General features: G+C 47.2%; 1 protein-coding gene and 1 non-coding gene across 2 annotated transcripts in view; one reads left to right on the forward strand and one right to left on the reverse strand.

The window, feature by feature from the left end:
* The first annotated feature begins 777 nt into the window (after nt 1-777).
* Nucleotides 778-18,599, forward strand: part of LOC8025744 (SH3 and cysteine-rich domain-containing protein) — a 54,304-nt gene continuing 36,482 nt past the window's right edge. Inside the window, exons 1-4 of the mRNA XM_040207731.3 lie at nt 778-843; nt 6,375-6,527; nt 7,005-7,274; nt 8,074-8,256. Coding sequence (XP_040063665.3) covers nt 6,420-6,527; nt 7,005-7,274; nt 8,074-8,256 — 561 coding nt within the window. The 5' untranslated portion in view covers nt 778-843; nt 6,375-6,419. The remainder of the gene's footprint in view (nt 844-6,374; nt 6,528-7,004; nt 7,275-8,073; nt 8,257-18,599) is intronic.
* Trnaf-gaa lies at nt 9,293-9,374 on the reverse strand. The gene has a single exon. It is a non-coding gene; the product is annotated as a tRNA-Phe (tRNA).

The raw sequence follows: 18,599 nt of genomic DNA on the forward strand, positions 1-18,599 counted from the left end.
TATCCGGGATTCATGTTCGGATGAAGGGCCTTCCCAAGGACAACGTCTTTTGGGATTGTATGCTTGCATTCGCTTGCAAGCTGCCTACGTGCGGGCGGGCTTCATTAAGCCGAATGCGCTCGTACGTGCGTGCTTGGTGCCTCCACAATCTCCCGATGCATTGCGCGATACCCGGAGAATACAATTTGAATCGTATCTTCATCGAGGTACGATGAGCGAATACAAAACAATACATAAAAAAAATTGGTTCAGTCGTTTTTTTCTGTTTTTTTTTTTTTGTATTTTTAGTTTTGTTCTCATTTTCAATTTACTTTGTTTTTATTTATTTATATTCTCAGTGACATTTCTTGTCGGATGGGAGGCAGGGACAAAGGGTATTGCAGTTTGAGGGGGGCCCTCGCCCCCTCCATGCTGTTGAAAGCGGTGCGACACAGATATAGGCAGCGTTATTCCAGCATGACAACAGAGAAATAAACTAAAATATTCGGATGAACATCGAGATACGCAAACCAGCGCAAACCGAGGAACATAACAACAGCAGTAGAAAACTCAACTACAACGCACATAAATGCCTTAATTACAAAATATTTAAAAGAAACATAAAATTCAATCCTTGACGGGTTTGTCGTCTTTGTGGTGGTATACTTCCAGTCCTGTCGTCTCGAGTCCGGATCGAACTTTAGAACGAAACCGTTGATGAGTTGTCGCGTTGGAACGTGTCTCTGTGTGGGCGAAATGTCTCTCTAACACGCGATCGATTTCACCCAAAACAGGCCTCCTCATCACAGCAGCCTGTTCAACTGCTGGGAAGTCCTTTTGCAAGAGGTCGAGGTGGATTCCCAGGTAAGCTGATGGTTATCCTTCGTTGCTTCCGATAGGTACAGTATCGGACAGAATCAAGTGGAATGCGCGACCGCATTGCTTCCGCCTCGCCGGTAACTTGCCCCAGAAGCAAAATAAACGTTAGATGTAGGGACAACAAGCAGTTGGTCTGACATCGTATGGAGACACTGGCTCGCGCTATAGATGATAAATTGAACCAGTGCAGCGTAAATTCTATCCTGAAGTCTGTAACCTGCATCACGAAGACGACCATATGTTGCTCGTCTATCAAAGCGGGTAGGTGTGAGTGTGATAACTTGAGCAGACGACATTCCAACGGGCAGAGAGGGCTTCTTTATTGACCGTGCTATACTTATAGGCGCTTGTCACGTGACATCCGTGACCGGGGTGCGCACAGCCGATGCGCCGTGGTGCGCCGTGACTTGCAGCGCCACGCTGCTACATTCCTTCCCCCTCACATCAGCTTCGGAAGTCCTCCGGTTTGTACCTGTCCGGTGGACGCCGCACTCGCGTACTTCTTCTGGAAGTCGGTGCCTCAGTACAAGGCTCCGGTGTCGTCACTGGCGCACTTGTGGAACTCGGTGGTGGAAGCGGCTGCTGACGCGTCCGTGTAGCTTGTTGACTGCCGGCTTGAGAGTCCGCTGGCATAGCAGCAGAAGCAACTTGTGGCACCATCGGCTGGGTTTCTCGAGGCACCGGAACATCTGGGAGCGTAGGCTCCTCCGGCGTAGGCGGTGCAGCAAGGGACGTCGGGCTTGCAAGGCGGTCTCGGATGTGGTCGGCGTGTGTGAACCGCACAACTTGCGCCACTTTCACTAAATATGTCACAGGACTGACGACTTGAGTCACCACACCTTCTTCCCATGACACTAGCTCGCCTCGCACCGTTTTGACCAACACAGTATCACCCACAACAAAAGACCGGTTAGCACCTCGCGACGCATCACTCTGTTCCTTCAGGTGCTGCTGTTTGTTTTGCATGGCTTTTACAAAATCGGGTTTAAGCAAAGAAAGTTTCACTCGTGGCTGTCGCTTCAAAAACAGCTCGGCTGGAGTGCGACCAGTGGTACTGTTTGGGGTGTTTCGATAGCTCAGTAAAAAGCTATCCAAACGCTCGAGCAAAGAGTGTTTCTTGCCACTCTGTTTCTCGTCTAACAATTGCTTCAGCAGAGTTTTTTTTGTGGTCTGCACGAGACGCTCTGCTGCGCCGTTGGAGGCAGCATGATAGGGTGGCGTCTTAACGTGCTTGATGCCATTCACCCTCATAAACTCAGAGAACTCATCTGAAACAAACTGAGGTCCGTTATCACTCACCAGTACCTCTGGCAGCCCATAAGCCGCAAATACACTTCGCAATTTGTCGAGTGTTTTACCAGTAGTGGTGGAAGACATGGACCACACTTCGATCCATTTCGAGAAAGCATCCACCAGTACTAGGAAGACATGGCCTTCTTTAGCAGCAAAATCCACGTGTACTCGTTGCCACGGCTTAGTTGGATAGCTCCATGGCTGTAACGGTACAGGTGGAGCAGCGTTCTGAACAGACTGACATACGCGACACTGTCGTACGTAGCTCTCGATTTCTAGGTCTAGCCCTGGCCACCATACAAAACTTCTGGCAAGCATTTTCATGCGGCTAGCACCTGGATGGTCCTCATGCAACAGTGCCAAAACCTGTGACTGCAGCTTTTCAGGTACAATCACCCTTGAGCCCCAGGTGACGCAGCCTTGCTCAAATGACAACTCGTCACGTCGTACATGGTACGGTTTTAGCTCTTCGCTACTTTGGGCAGGCCATCCATTCAGAACGTAGTTAGCTACGCGAGACAAGGTCAAGTCACGTTTTGTAGCTCTAGCTACATCTTCCGCGGTCAAGGGAGTACTGTCAAACAACAAAAGACACTCAGCAGGGTCGTCAGCTGTTGTCATCGGTCGTGGGAGTCTAGACAGAGCATCAGCCACCTCGACATCTTTTCCTTTACGGTACTCGAGTTTGTACCTATAGGCTGCAAGAATCATTGCCCATCTTTGCATTCGAGCTGCCGCTAGCGTAGGTACAGGCTTATCGTGCCCCAGTATCCCAAGCAGTGGCTGATGGTCTGTATAGAGAGTGAACTCCCTACCATACAGGTAGCGATGGAACTTTTTCAGACCAAACATCAGAGCTAGCGCTTCTCGCTCGCACTGCGCATAGTTCTTTTCCGCTGACGTGAGCGTTCGCGACGCGAACGCCACTGGGCGCTCTTCCCCTTCTGGTGTTACATGAAAAATGACAGCACCAATCCCGTACGATGAAGCATCACACAGCAATGCAATTGGCTTGTCTACGTCGTAGAACGTAAGAACCTGGCTGTTTACGAGCAACTGCTTCGTAGCAGCAAAGGCCTCGCTGCACTTCCGAGTCCACGACCACTTTTCACCTTTTTTCAACAACCGATAAAGCGGTTCAGCTACGCACGAAACATTCTTGAGAAACTTAGCGTAAAAGTTTAGCATCCCCAAATACGCCTTCAGTTCCGTTACGCAGGTGGGCTCGGGCGCTTCTGTGATAGCCTTTGTCATTGCTTCTGTCGGGTAAATGCCATCGGCACTCACCGTGTGACCCAGGTAGGTCACCGAGCTTTGGAAAAAACGGCACTTGTCCGTTTTCAAAGTGACATTGTAGTCACGAGGTCGACGCAAGACGCATTCCAGCGTCTTTTGACAGTCCTGGGTGTCCTTTCCAGACACGATGACGTCATCAATGTAGCATCCCACATGAGGTATGCCTTTAAGCACCTCGTCCATGAAGGACTGAAAAATGGCTGGCGCACTGGCCACACCAAACGGTAGGCGTTGGAACTGAAACAACCCCATGTGCGTGTTTATAGTCAAAAGTGGTTTGGACTCGGCAGCCAGCGGTACCTGCTGATACGCAGCAGAAAGATCCAGCACGCAAAACACTTTGCCACCTGCGATGGCAGTGTACAGATCTTCAGGTCGCGGCAGTGGGTAATGGTCGGTTTTTAGTACAGGGTTGATCGTTACCTTGTAATCCCCGCACAACCTGAGTGATCCATCTTTCTTGTGAATTACAACTACCGGAGTCGCCCACTCACTGTGACTTACGCGGCGTAAAACCCCGCTCTTCTCTAGCCTGTCCAGCTCTTCTCCAACCTTATCGCGTAACGCGTAAGGCACCGGTCTCGCCTTGCAAAAAACCGGCGTACAATCTTGTTTTAGAACTATCTTCGCCTGATAGTTGTTCGTGACACTAGACTGATTAGAAAATACTGTCGGGAACTTGTTACGCAGCGCTTCTATTCGGTGTGAATCAGTTACATGCTCCAGTGACATGACGCTTTTCCAATCAAGTCTGAGCCTCTCAAGCCAGTTCCGCCCCATGAGCAACGGCAAGTTCTTGCCTTGGTTATCGACGACGATAACGGGCAGTTTCAAAGTCTGGTTTTCGTATGTGACGGAAACGTCACATTGCCCTTTTACCGGGATTCGTTCACCCGTGTACGTTTTTAGGTTTACCCGAGATGGCTCACACTTGACATGAGGGAACACGGTTTTCGCAACACTTTCAGGAACAATTGTTACAGCCGCTCCTGTATCAATTTGCATGAAAACGTCCGCCCCTTCAACATTGACTTTCACTTCATAACCCGAACGCACCGTGTTAAGGCAGTGATAGACGTCCAGTTCTGAATCGTCCTCCGAGCAGTCCACTGCATTCGTGTTCTTGGGTCCCTTTTTCTCGTTCGAGCACACTTTTTGCAAATGGCCTAACTTGCCACACTTGTGACACGTAGCATTCTTGTACCAACATTTGCTTGCCGCATGCGCCCTTCCACATCTTTCGCAAGACTTCTTGCTTTGCTTGTGTTTTCGAACGTCACGCTTATTGACGTTATCTTTCTGGTTCGCTCTTATCTCGTTCAAAGACGCGTCTTTGCTTCCGGCGTGTAGTAACGCTGTCTGTCGTGCCGCCTGCTCTTGATCCAATGCGATCTTGCATGCCCTTTCGAAGGTTAAGCTTTCTTCGGCGAATAGCGCACGTTGCGTTTCTTCGCGCCGTATTCCCGCCACAAGCCTGTCCCTCAGAGCATCTTGCAGAAACTGGCCAAAGTCACACTTCCTTGCCAAATGCTTTAGCGCTACAATGAAATCTTCAACGCTCTCCTGTTCCTCTTGTACACGTGTGTTGAATTTGCACCTTTCCGCTATGACCGAGCTCTTCGGGCTATAGTGGTTTTTCAGCAAAACTTTCACTTCTTCGAACGACTTATCTCCCGGTACTGCCGGTACGACCAAGCTTTTCAGAACTTCGTAAGCTCGAGGTCCTATAACGGTCAAGAACACCGCTAGCTTCTTTTCTGGTTTGATGTCGTTTGCGCTAACGAAGTGCTCGAAACGCTCTAAATACGAGTCAAAATTCTGTTGTTTTTCGTCGTATTCGTCAAGCTTTCCAAGAGGTGCCATATTTCGGCAAACCGACGGTGTACTTATCGGTTGCTGGCTTCCGTCCGTCGTGTCCGCTCCGTCCGTCGCCCGCTTGAGATGCGATGACTGCGCTGCTTTGGCTGTCGCTGTCCGTTCAGTTGGCCCCGCTCGTATGGTGCTCGTCTGCTGCCGTCTGCGACGCTTCCGCTGGGCAGCGCGGGTGCGTTGTCATCCTCGTCGCCAATGTGATAACTTGAGCAGACGACATTCCAACGGGCAAAGAGGGCTTCTTTATTGACCGTGCTATACTTATAGGCGCTTGTCACGTGACATCCGTGACCGGGGTGCGCACAGCCGATGCGCCGTGGTGCGCCGTGACTTGCAGCGCCACGCTGCTACAGTGAGGATTTATTCCAGGGTCCCTGGGTTATTCATGGCGACTGATTTGATAAAGGTATACTACGGTTTAAGGATAACGAGGAAAGGTAGACGTCGGTAAAGTGGATATGAGCAAAAAGCGGTGATGTGACCGGTGGCATAAGTTAAGGGAACAATGAATATAAACTTTTAGTAGACCGTGCGCTAGAGCTTCGCATTGCGAGCTGGAGCTCGTGCCGTCACTTTGGATTGATCACGCGACCGCTAAGTCCGCAATTTGCAGCGTACTACTAAAACTCTTTTAAGTATTGTCTTATTTTCTTTATGGCGATCCGTAAAGCGAAAGATATGTTCGCCCGGCTGCGAATTATGAGGCACTTTAAAGTTTTAGACACATGGATTGTAATTTGTAAAAGCATTTGTCACAAAATGTTAGCTGTTATTTTCTTTAATTGGCAAGGTGATGCAACACATTAAAAATGTTTCTCATATCCACCCAGCCAGGCAGTCAGCTATAATTTGTTTCACTTTATGTGCAAGCAAAGCCGGAGCTACAAGCACGACTATGTATATGCAGCCCAGAACGATGCTGAAACGTCGGAGCTCACTCTTGTACGCCACTTGTGGCTTGTGCTACGCTCGTGCCTAAAGTGAAACGGGGGTAGCATGTCCCGGTCGTGCATCGCCATGCGTTGGTTCGCTGAATGCGTCCCTCCCATGTCCAGGTGCACGGCGACATCTCTCGGAGCCTGGGCCACCACGTCGGGGCCATGCTGCTGGAGAAGACGTTCCACCGCAAGGTGCAGTCCCGGAAGATCTTCCAGCACCGGGAGAGCTTCGAGACCATCCTCGTCAAAGCGGAGGAACTGCTCAACAAGGTAGGGCAGTCCGCTAAAACTCCGCTTCGTCGCCACAACAATAGGATAAAGACAGGACGTGGCCTACCATCATCACGCTCCATGCTTGATTTTTTCACGTTCGTATTGGTTTATGCCGCAACCTCAGCAACTTATTGCTCTCTGATGTCACGAAGAAGATTCGCCTCTCCCTGACGTCACGAGTTGTAAGCCATGGCTACTTATCACTCGTTACAAACTGAAAGCTCGATCGCTTGTGTGTGAAAAACACGATAGAGGTCTAGGAGTTTAAGATCCTCATATTCTTAAACCAAGACCATCAACGTTGACGGTCTGACGTTACTCTTATTTCCTTGCAGGAATTGGAAAAGTAGTAAAGACGTCATGTGAGCGTTTGTCCAATCGTGAATGGCGATCACAGCCACGCTTATGTTCGCGCGCGTTGCCAATGGGCCCGTCGGCCATTAAAGCGCGCGCCCCGCCCTCTCTCGACGACAGTGCCAAGCGGAGTACGCCGAGGCGTACCGCACCGTGAGCCGGCGCGGGTTCTCGGACCCGGTGGACGCTGCCGATGACGCCGCCCTGGCGGCCTACTACGACTGCCACAATGCGTACGTGCAGCAGCTGGCCGCCACCAACGGCATGCTGGACGAGTACTACGGCAACACGCTGCCCCGGCTGCTCGACGAGCTGCAGGACGTCTACTGCGACCTCAGCACCGTCGTGGCCCAGTCGCTACTGGCGGCGGCCGACCTCCTGGCCTCGAAGGTGCCGATCCCTCCACGTCCCTCTTCCGTTTCATGTCCTGTGTGAGAGAGGAAGTATGTGTGCTCAAGGAAAAGTGTGATGTGCTGGCGGCTCTACACACTAAAAGCCAAACAGGTATATTCAAACAGCCTTTGTCCCCAGGGCCGGCCCTTTCAGGCGCCCTGGGCAGCAAACTCCGGCCGTGGTGCCTCCCCCCCCCCCCCCCCCCAACGTCTCCGGCCGCGGCGTCGACTTGGTGCATATGTCACGTGACATCAATTATTTCTCAGCAAAATTAAGCGAGAAAACTGAATTGGTGTTGAGGCCACCTGACGTTTCCCTATATAGGTGCATAGGACACATGACGTTGATTTTTCCGCTAAATTTAGTAGAAATGCGCAAACAGTCGAACAGATGAGTAGACAGACGAAGTACAACATTGAAAAGTGGGGAAAAGAAATTAAAATTAAAAAAAGTTGGTTTTTTTGCACAGGGTTGGCGACGGTGTGCGAACGTCGAGCTCTTATTGGCTGATTTGAAAAAAAAAATAGTGGGTAGACATCAAAGCCTCTAGTGTTAAGGTCTACCCACTATCCTCTCAATCAAAACCAATCAGAACTCGGCGTGGTTCTGACGTCACTGCAAACCCCTGCACAAGGAGCAGACGACTTGCTCTCCGCATTGCTTTTCGAGTCGCCAAAATGGCCGCAACGTTTCGACCATCCTTGGTCCGTCGTGATCCATTTACCGTTTTTTTTTTATTTATTTATTTTTATCACATTTACATGTGCATATTTGTTTTGTTTCTTTTCTTGGTCAGGCTCACGAGCAGGCGGAGCATTACGAGGCTGTGGGGTCGTCGTGCCGGGCCGTGAACGCCAAGACGGACCTGGCAGGCTTCGTACGCACCCTGTTCACGGACCGGAACACCGGGGTGCCCCTGACGCCGCCCCGGCACCACTTCCTGACACCCAGGGGAGACGACGAGTCCATCTCCTCGGGCGTAAGTGCCGTCGTATCGTCTCACGCGCGAACCAGGTCGGTACATGGTCGGCTAGAGAGAGGTGGGAGGGGGGACGTCCGCGCGGGTGAGAGCACGCGGCTCGACAGCTGCGGTGGCGCTGCTGTCGACATGGCGCATGCGCAGACGCATTGCTTTACGGAATTCTGGTTTATGCGCATGCGCTGTGCCCACACCTCGTGTGGGCAAACGCGGGTTTCTTTGCAAACAGCGCGTTTCATACCAGTTTGTATGGAGGTATTGTTAAGCCGTAAATGGGAACCTGACACCTTATATCTTTTCATATACTGTATATATATTTACTAGTGATGGGCCGAACTTTTGCCTAATCGAAAGTTTGGCGCCGAATCTTGGGATTCGGCAAAGCCGAACTTTTGCCGAACTTTTCTAAAAAGTCGGCAACGATTTGGCAAAAATACATTGTTACCAGACTTACGTGGATATTTTTTTCTGGTGTAAAAAGGGTGTTACGTTGTATTTTTCTTAACTTAAATGCAACATGTAATGCATATTGGCACAGTTATTATTAAATACGGTGATATTTTACAAGATAATTGTATCGGTGATGTTTTTGTGTTTTACTAGCAATTTTAGTGACTTCTTGCAGAGTGGCGTGACAATGAGGTTGGGTAGTAGCAACGTTGGGTAGCAGCGAGCGCAGTCACGAATCACGCTACGAGAGTTTTGGTTTGGACGCCTCATCAGCGCAAGCCTGCAAGTCTGTGTGGTGTAAATACAAAGGCAATAACGATGCGTTTTTATTTCCTCTTTGAGGCACCGTTTCGAGCGCGAAAATGAGTGCAACGGTTACCGAACCTTCACCAGTAAAGATAACAATATTATTGTCAGTATGCATGTTTTTCTATTTGAGCAACTTGACGTCAGCTTTGCATGAAAATGTGAGTCCCATATTCGCAACGTCTCGTTTTAGGGGCAAAGCTCCTTAGGGTCTAGCCTTGTCCGTCCGTCCGGCCGGCCGGCCGGCGTCCGTGCTCACATAAAAAGAAAAAAATGTTTGCGCAGTCGACAGGATTCGAACCCGTGCGTGGAGACCCCAATGGATTTTCAGTCCATCGCCTTAACCACTCGGCCACGACTGTGGTACGAGCAGGGGGCTCTGAGATGTGGTAGTAACTGAAAAGCTGGGGTGTCATGGATGAAACATTGCATGTCGCCGCTCAACGTCTATACAGGAGAGGGCGCTGCGGTCAAATGCGTATATAATCGCGTTAAACTTTGCATGCATTGGCTCAACGTTTATAAACGAGAGGGCGCTGCGATCAAATGCTCAACTGCGTATATAACCACGTTCCATACCATTCATTCTCTTTCTGACATGGACCGTTGACTTCAACGGTGGAGATGCGTTCCCACGGCTTCTAGCGGATCCAAGCTGATCCGCTAGAAGAACCACTGGCTCTGCATTTCACCGATCATAAAGCAGTAATAATAAAGTCGAAACGCAACCCGGAACTCAGCACTACCTATGAGCAATAAAAAAAATCATCCCCATCAGCACTACCTATGAACAATAGAATCAGTATCATCAGCACCACCAGAGCTTCGCCTCAATCAACATCATTCACCACGTGGAGATGCGGTCATTTTTTAACCTTTAAATTGCCAGTTTCTTGTGTTAGGATACCCACGGACGTTTAGGAAGATGGGGAAAGTTAAAAATGTCGGACGTGCAACGTCGAGCATTATAGTTCTGTGTTTAGTTTCATGCAGATACATGAAAATCGCAAAATAACGCTAATTAGCGTTATTTCTTCAAAACTTCGGCATACGCCGAACTTTGCCGAATCTGAAGTTCGGCAGATTAGGACCATCACTAATATTTACGCTGCTGTCAGCTCAAAGATGGTGCCATATGGCGGTAGTGACAGATGAGGCATGAAGCGTGGGGCAGCGCTCTGGGAAGCTGGAAGAAGCAAGCGATGCCCACATATCCCCTTCTGCTCCACCGTAACGTCGGTCAGAGAAAGGGATATGTGTGTGTGTGTGTGCCTGTGTGTGTGTGTGTGTGCGCGCGCGTGTGCGTGTGTGTGTGTGTGTGTGTGTGTGTGTGTGTGTGTGTGTGTGTGTGTGTGTGTGTTTGAGTTATACGGCCAGGGGGACATAGTATCGGAGGCTAATCGTCGCCATCAGTCAGTTAATTAATGAACAATTGTTAACTAACTTTTTAATTCCAGAAAATAGACATGGTTCCAATTACAAACTTACTGAGCGTCATCGAAAGCCACGAACTCAACTCTTTTTAAGAAGACATGACGTATAGGGGCAGCATTTTACGACGTTCGGTAAAAACGCTCCATTTGGACGCGTTTCCAGGTTTCGGTTCCTTATCGGGGCAAATCTGTGCGCCCGCGGTCCTGCTCCCGGTGGTAGGGCGCGAAGCCACCGCCTCGCCTCCCCCGTAGGGTGGAGAGAACTCTGGCGCACGTGTGTTGCGCGCCTCGGCCACTGGGAACGAGGATCGCGGGCGCACAAATTTGCTCCGATAAGACACCGAAAATTAGGAAAGCGTCCTAACTGAGCGTTTTCGCGGAACGCCCTAAAATGCTGCTCCTAGCTGCCTTATATCTTTCTAAAAAGAGATGATTTAGTGGTTTTCGGTGACGCTCAGCAAGTTTCTAATTGAAAGCATTGTCTATTTTCACTAATTAAAAAGTGATTAGCAAGTTCTAATTAATTAGTAGGCAGATCGTTACTATTAGCCTCCTATACTGTGTTCTCTTGGCCGTATAACTCACTTGCACAAACCGCATAACTGTAGCTTTAACGGAGTTTTTAAATCTGTTACACTGAAAGAAAAAAAAAAACCTTATATGTGCAAACTGTTTTTTTTTTTTTTTCTTACAGATTTGTTTAAAAAAAAGACGTGAAAGCTACACTAATGCGGTTTGTGCAGGTGGGTTATACGGCCAGGCGTACATTATGTAAGTGGTTAATCTTTGCGACAGGTCGGCTAATTAATTAAAATTCGTTAATTAACTTTTCAATTAATCAAAATAGACATATTGTTCCAATTAGAAACTTGCTGAGTGTCATCCAAAACCCCTAAATCAGTCATTTTTAGAAAAACATTCAGCGCATGAGAAACGTAGTGGCGCATTAAAGTTACCACTCGTGGAGCAGGTACAAGGCTAGAGGTTGCGGGAAGGCGCCCGCGCAATTTTTCCGTCTCTTATCTAGCCCCAGCCTTGCGCCTGCTCCACGAGTGGTAACTTTAGTGCACTACTACGCTTTTCACGCGCTCGAAGTCTTTCTAAAAATTACTGATTTAGGGGTTTTGGATGACGCTCAGCAAGTTTCTAATTGAAACCATGTATCTATTTCCACCGATTAAAAAAGTGCCTTAACAAATTATAATTAATTAGCCGACTTATCGCAAAAGTTATCCACCCAAATAATGTCCGCATGGCCGTATAACCCACATGCACAAACCGCATTAGTGTAGCTTTCACGTTGTTGTTTTTTTAAACAAGTGTGTAAGAATAAAAAAAAACAAAAAAACACGCTGTATATATCGTAAAATCCCGAGAGATGCCCCACCCCCGAAAGGTGCCCCACCGCTATTTTCGGCTTGATTTGATATTTTACTTTAAACACTGAAAAATAGCCTACTTCTAGTAATCGTAGAGTTCGGATCAAAAGACCGATATCAAGAAGCGTTCCGCGCAATCGTAAGGCCGCCATAACTTTAGTTCAGAGGGGGCAGGCGGCAGTGCACGAGACGGCTCGTGCTGTTTCGTGCTCTACACGCGGAGAGCTCCAACGAGGTTGTCGCACGTGCAGAAAGACTAAAGTTTCCTCAATGCATTACGCCAGCGGTGGCGTAGTTAAAGGGATACTGAACCAAATAATTTAGTGCCCATAATAAGTGGCGCACGTTCTTTCCACGAGCCAGCAGCCGCCGGTGTGCGCGAGCACACGCAGCGAAAATGACGTCACAGACCTCCATTCGCGCTTAAGAGGACAGTGAAATGCATGGGCTTTGGGCCAAAGGAGAATAAAGACAGGCTTTTCATCTCTACAAGTGAAAGCTACGTGCTTGTTAGACCAATTAATCGCTTACCTTTTACACCAGACACCATGTGTAGATGAAAAACTTGTCTTTATTCTCCTTTGGCCCGAAGCCGATACATTTCACTGTCCTCTTTAGCGCGAATGGAGGTCTTTGGCGTCATTTTTGTTGCGTGTGCTCGCGCACACCGGCGGCTGCTGGCTCGTGGAAAGAACGTGCGCCACTTATTATGGACACTAAATTGTTTGGTTCAGTATCCCATTAAACTGGCTGGTGAGATAGGTCTATTATGACCTCGGCGAAAATGCCGCTGGCTGCAGGTAGCTATGGCGAGATATAAACCAACATTGCTGAATGAGAAGTACGGCACTTTTAGATGCGGAGCATCTCTTGCTCGGGTCTATGTCCCGCGGCGTCGTAGTCCGCACTCACACTACGCATGCGCAACTCTCCTCCTTCCCTCTCTCCAACAGCTGCGCGTTACTCTCTCCGCTCTCTCTCTCTACCAGCTGCGTGCACTTCGCGTGCGTTCGCTTCGACTCACACCGCGCGCGCATGCGCAACTCTCCTCCTCTAGTCTCCTCTCCTTCAAGTGTGAATATAAGGAGCGGTAGCGCGCTGCGCGCGTTCAGTTCACCGCTGCCAACGCTTCGTGCATTTTGGTGTACTTGCGCTTCAGTCCCTCTCGTTTCGCTTTCTCCGCATCGCCGGCGTCGTCTGCTAGCGGAGGAAACGGCACTACGATCTCGGTAGTGTCGCTAGGCATGAACGGAGCGCCGAACCTCACGTACTAGACGCTGCTCAATAAAGACCTTCGTTAACCGTTTCACCTTCGTCTACGCAATTAAAAAAAATTACACCATCTTCCCGAGGGGAACCATGGGGTGATGCGGAGCATCGCGGAGTTTCCAACAAAGTTCACGCGATGTGTGGTAACCAACGCAAGTTAACAACGTAATAACACGCAAGTTAACAACGTTACTAACACCGTTAATAACACCGTTAATAACACCGTTAATAACGATCCGCGATGCTCCGCATCACCCCATGGTTCCCCTCGGCAAGATGGTGTAATTTTTTTTTGCTCCAGTGCCTCTCGCCGCAATAACAAGTTTAACAGAGACACATGATCTAAAAATAGCCTTTCTTCAACTTTTCTTGATCGCACACCGAAATCAGAGCGCAGCTCTTGAGGAGAAGGAGGGAAGGGTACGGAGGAAAGGGTCACGTGACGTCACGTGTGACGTCACAAGGGTAAAATGTCCCCGCTAAATTTGGCGATAATTTTTTTTCCTTTCGGGGCTGGGGCATCTCTCGGTATTTTACTATATATATATATATATATATATATATATATATATATAGAGAGAGAGAGAGAGAGAGAGACGTTTTCAGGCAGCTGTGCATGTGCGCCACCATAACCGACCTTCAGTTTTTGTTTCCTCTTCTTCCGTTCGCTTCACTTCATCACTTCCACAGCAGGACAGGTTATTGCCACTTTAGGTGCTACTGTGTCCTTCTCCCAGCATAAGCCTTTGTTGAGTCAACGCCAGCTTCAGTGGCTCGGCATCTCGGTAAGACAAGAGAATGTCGGTAATGGCGGCTCAATCTGGCGCGTGTTTAAAGCGTCTATATATAAGTCAAACATACGTACTTCCGAAGTTACTATGCTAGGAAGTTTATTTTATATGTTATGACAGTTTCGCCAAGAGGCTCGGCTTCGTCAGGAGGTGTCACAGAAGTGAGGTGTGACGTCAGAAAAAAAAAATCACTACATCTCCACGTGGTGAATGATGTTGATTGGGGCGAAGCTCTGGTGATGCTGATGATACTGATTTTATTGCTCATAGGTAGTGCTGATGGTGCGGATTTTTTTTTTTTTTTATTGCTCATAGGTACTGCTGACTTCTGGGTTGCGTTTCGACTTCATTATTACTGCCCCAGCTCTAGCTGGTGCCGTGGTAGTAACCCCAGCTCTTGAGTTACTGCCACATCTCAGAGCCCCCTACTCGTCCCGCAGTCGTGGCCGAGTAAGAAGGAAGCCGCCGATGCTTTGCACGAGGTACTGTCGGAGGCGTACGAAAAATCTTTGTTGCCGCCATATTTTCTAAAGTCCCATACTGTACTAGTCCCAAAGTCCGACGACCGCGAGTCAAACTTTTATCCGTTTCGTCTTACAGACCAATAAGTCTTACGAACGTCGACTACAAAATATATATGAAAGTCTTAGCTAGACGGGTGCAAAGCGTTATCACATCCCTGGTCGGGCCGCATCAGACGTGCGGCATAAAGGGTCGTACTATATGCACGAACATTCATGTTGCTCGAAGCATTTTAGTATGTTGCGACGCCTTCGAGGGTCGTGTTGCAATGCTGCAACTAGACCTAGAAAAGGCGTTTGATCGTGTCTCGCATGATGTTCTTTTTTTTTTTTTTTTGTATTTTGGAACACGCAAACGTCGGTTCTGTTATTTTAGATGGTTTAAAAATAGCTTACGCGAACTGTACGACATCAATTGTTGTTAATAAGAATGTCAGTGAAAGTGTTGAAGTCCACTCTTCTGTGAGGCAAGGTTGTCCTCTATCCCCTTTGAATTGTTCGCGATTTATTTAGAACCCTTTTGTTTAAAGCTTCTTCATAACGAATCCACACGAGGGTTTAAATTAGAGTCATCCGAAGTTAAGGTCCTTTTTTACGCGGACGGTATAGCAGTTTTTTGTACTGACCATGACAGTTTGCGTGAAGTTGTCAGAGTCGCGGCTGCCTTTTGCAGGCAAACTGGCAGTGTAATAAACTGGAGCAAGTCTGCAGGGTTCTGGCACGGTAACTGGGCCACCGCGCCTGGGATTTTTTTGAACGTCCAGTGGACAACCTTGCCGGTGAAGTATCTTGGTGTGCCCCTCGAACACTACCGAGACACTAATCAAATGTGGAATGAAGAGACTGATAGGGCGAGGGCAAAAGCGGAGGGTTGGAGGGGTCGCGATTTATCTATGTTTGCGCGCGCCACTGTCTGTAATTTATTTTTGATCGCGAAAATTTGGTATATATTACAAGCGTTGCCTATGTCGCGCCTTAACGTGCAGAAACTGCACAGAGTTTTTGCAGTTTTTATTTGAAGTTTGTGCTGGGAGCGCTCTTCCCGTACAAATTTGTTTCGGTCTGTTCGTAGTGGAGGTCTGGGACTGTCCCACTTGTTCATCCGTCAGATTGTTTCAAGCTTCATGTTTTTGCGAGACCAGAATGATTCATTTTTGCGTGCAGTTCTGCAGGTCCTTTTGCAAAATTCTCTGCCCGAGTTTCTTCTGTCATCTAGTGACCCAATATGTGCTAACGTTCAAGGGTTCATGCGAGAAGTTGTACTTTCCTTTCGCTCAAGGTACGCTTTTCCTTGGAGTATCTAAGTTCAGTAAGTCACAAGCGGCTGTATAAAGACCTCGTGGGCGTTCTTTTACCCGTACCTTTATATAGGTCACTGTACTGTGACGGACCAGGGCAGGGCGTCTTAAAGAGGGTAAAGAAAATGCCGGTGAAGCCTTCTTTTAAATCATTTTTCTTTAAACTGCACTGCGGCACGCTGCCTGTTAAGCCGTGGCTTGAGGAGAGAGGTCTGTTTGTCCCATGGTCGATCAATTGTCTACTATGTAAAAAGCCCGAAACAATAGAACACATATTTCTCGATTGTTGGGATGCGGTTTTCCTATGGGACATTCTTCAGAGCACGCTGAAGAAAGACCTCCCCCTCACGCCACATGGCATCCGTTTTTTGCCGTTGGTCAATGAATGTGGGGTTCCGTACGACTTGCTCATGCTTCTCGGCCTCCACGGCCTCTGGAGGACCAGAACGGGAGTAAACAACGCAGACATAAAGGTGCGCCCCGCTAGAGACTACTTTATTGAAAGTGTCGCGTATATTCGGGAAGTGTATCGCGCTCTGTCAGAGCCTCCGGACTGGATATCCATTTTAGAGACGTTGGTGTGTTTAAAAAGGTTTTAAAGTAGTCGCGTGACTGCACAGAGGCCTACGTGCTTTTAACATTTGTGAGCGTGAGTGTGCTTTCTGTTGTTGTTCCTATTGTCTAATTAGGCAATAAATTAAAAAAAAAACAGTCGTGGCCGAGTGGTTAAGGCGATGGACTAGAAATCCATTGGGGTCTCCCCGCACAGGTTCGATCCTGTCGACTGCGCAAACATTTTTTTTTCTTCTTTTTTTTTAAGAAGACAGATGGGATGGCAATCGATGTGAGCACAGACGCCGGGCAAGGCTAGACCCTAAGGAGCTTCGCCCCTAAAAAAGATATATAAAATGAAGCAAAATTATGCAAGCAGAATCAGCCGTCTATTATTCGCGTCTCCAGCTCGTTGCTCGCCTTCCCGCGGTGGAAACTGGACGTTCTTCTGCTCGGCGGGCACTGCGGATCTGCTCGCGATCATTGCTCATGAAATGTCATTTGTGAATGCAAACAACACCCTCCACTGTCCCCAATGTAGTGCTGCAGCTGGTGTGGAATCGTACCTGATAAGAGAGTCTGTACTGGAAGTCACGCACGCGGACGACCTCGAGAAGATTAAATAAGTGTTGAATCGTGTCTCGCTATTGAGTTTGTCTTAAAATGACTGACGAAAATTACTTACTGCCAGAACAAGTTAAGAAAATATTCAACACAACTAAACATGAGATATATAGTGTATTTCATCTTAACCTACAATCTGCACGTAATAAAGAGGATGAACTTAGTATTTTACTAAACAACTTTGGGTTTAGTTTTGACATTCAAATGTTCACGGAAACATGGTATTATGAAGAAGGTGACGTTATACACTTGGAGAACTACAAAACATTTTATTTAAATCGCTCTGCTAGACGTTGTGGCGGTGTGTGTATCCAAGCAAAAAATAGTATCGAGTGCGAACTCATAGAACAGTTTTTTGTGATTAATGAGGACTATGAGATATTGACTTTAAAAATAACGACTTTTTGTTTTCAGTTCTTTACCGCCCACCAGGCGGTAATATTGCTCAGTTTACTACATTTATTGAGTCCCTATTTTGTTTCGTAGGAGACAACGGCCTAAGAATAATTTTGGGGGGATATTTCAACATTTATATGTTAAGTGATTCAAAACAAAAAGAGATTTTAGCATGTTGATTGAGTGCTTTGGATTTGCTAATACTATCAATTTCGCTACTCGTGTGACTTCAAACTCTAGCACACTTATAGATCTCTTTCTTACAAACGTTGATGCCTCACTGTTACAAAGTGGTGTTGTGGGCTGTTCAATCAGTGATCATCTACCCATATACATTTTTGTGCATCGGAATTTGCCCAAGGTAAGCATAAATGATGCTCTTTCATTTACATTTCAAGACAAGTCATTTACCGCTTTAGAAAGATTTAAGTATGAAATTGAACATGCGAACTGGGGTGCGGTATTCTCTGCGGACTCTACTGATGACGCATATGATTGCTTTATAATGATATTCACTACAATTTACAAGAACAATTTTAAATGTAAGACACATCGGCCCCCAAAAGGCTCTCGCAAACCCTGGGTGACGGGCGAAATTCTAAAAAAAAATAAACAAGAGAAATAGACTTTTTAAGCAATTTGTTCGTACAAAAAATCCTGAAATACTACATCTTTTTAAGAAATGTGGTAATGAGGTAACGAACTTAATTAGACGAGCAAAATCTACCTATTACTTTAACATGTTTAGCAACTTAAGTACCAGTGCCAGTATGTGGAAGAAACTCAACTCGATTTTAGGAAAAACATCAGCCTCTTCTAGAACTAAAACATTAAAAATAAACGGACAAGAACTCGGAGGAGCTGAACTAGCCAACAAATTTAATGATTATTTTATTAACTTAGTCAGTAATGATCGCAGTAGAGTGAATGAAGCATTGCTATATGTATCGAGATTTATAAATGAAAGTATCTTTTATCCTACGGATGTTCATGAGGTCAGCTCTTTGTTTTGTAACCTTAACAATAGTAAAAGTTGCGACATTGATGGCATCCAAATAAAGCCCGTTAAATATGTGATTGCGCAAACTGCACCTATTTTAACTCATTTGTTTAATCTATCGTTATCACAGGATATTTTTCCCAAAAAAATGCAAATAGCAAAAGTGTCGATACTTTATAAATCTGGAGATAAAATGATTTATCAAATTATAGACCGGTTTCTGTACTTCCGATATTTTCAAAGGGTTTAGAAAAGCTGATACATTTTCGATTAAACCAGTTTTGTGAAAAATTTTCAGTTGTTAGAGATTCTCAATTTGGGTTC

This window comes from Ixodes scapularis, unplaced genomic scaffold (genome assembly GCF_016920785.2).
Source record: "Ixodes scapularis isolate PalLabHiFi unplaced genomic scaffold, ASM1692078v2 PGA_scaffold12__126_contigs__length_90152505, whole genome shotgun sequence".
NCBI lineage: Eukaryota > Metazoa > Arthropoda > Arachnida > Ixodida > Ixodidae > Ixodes > Ixodes scapularis.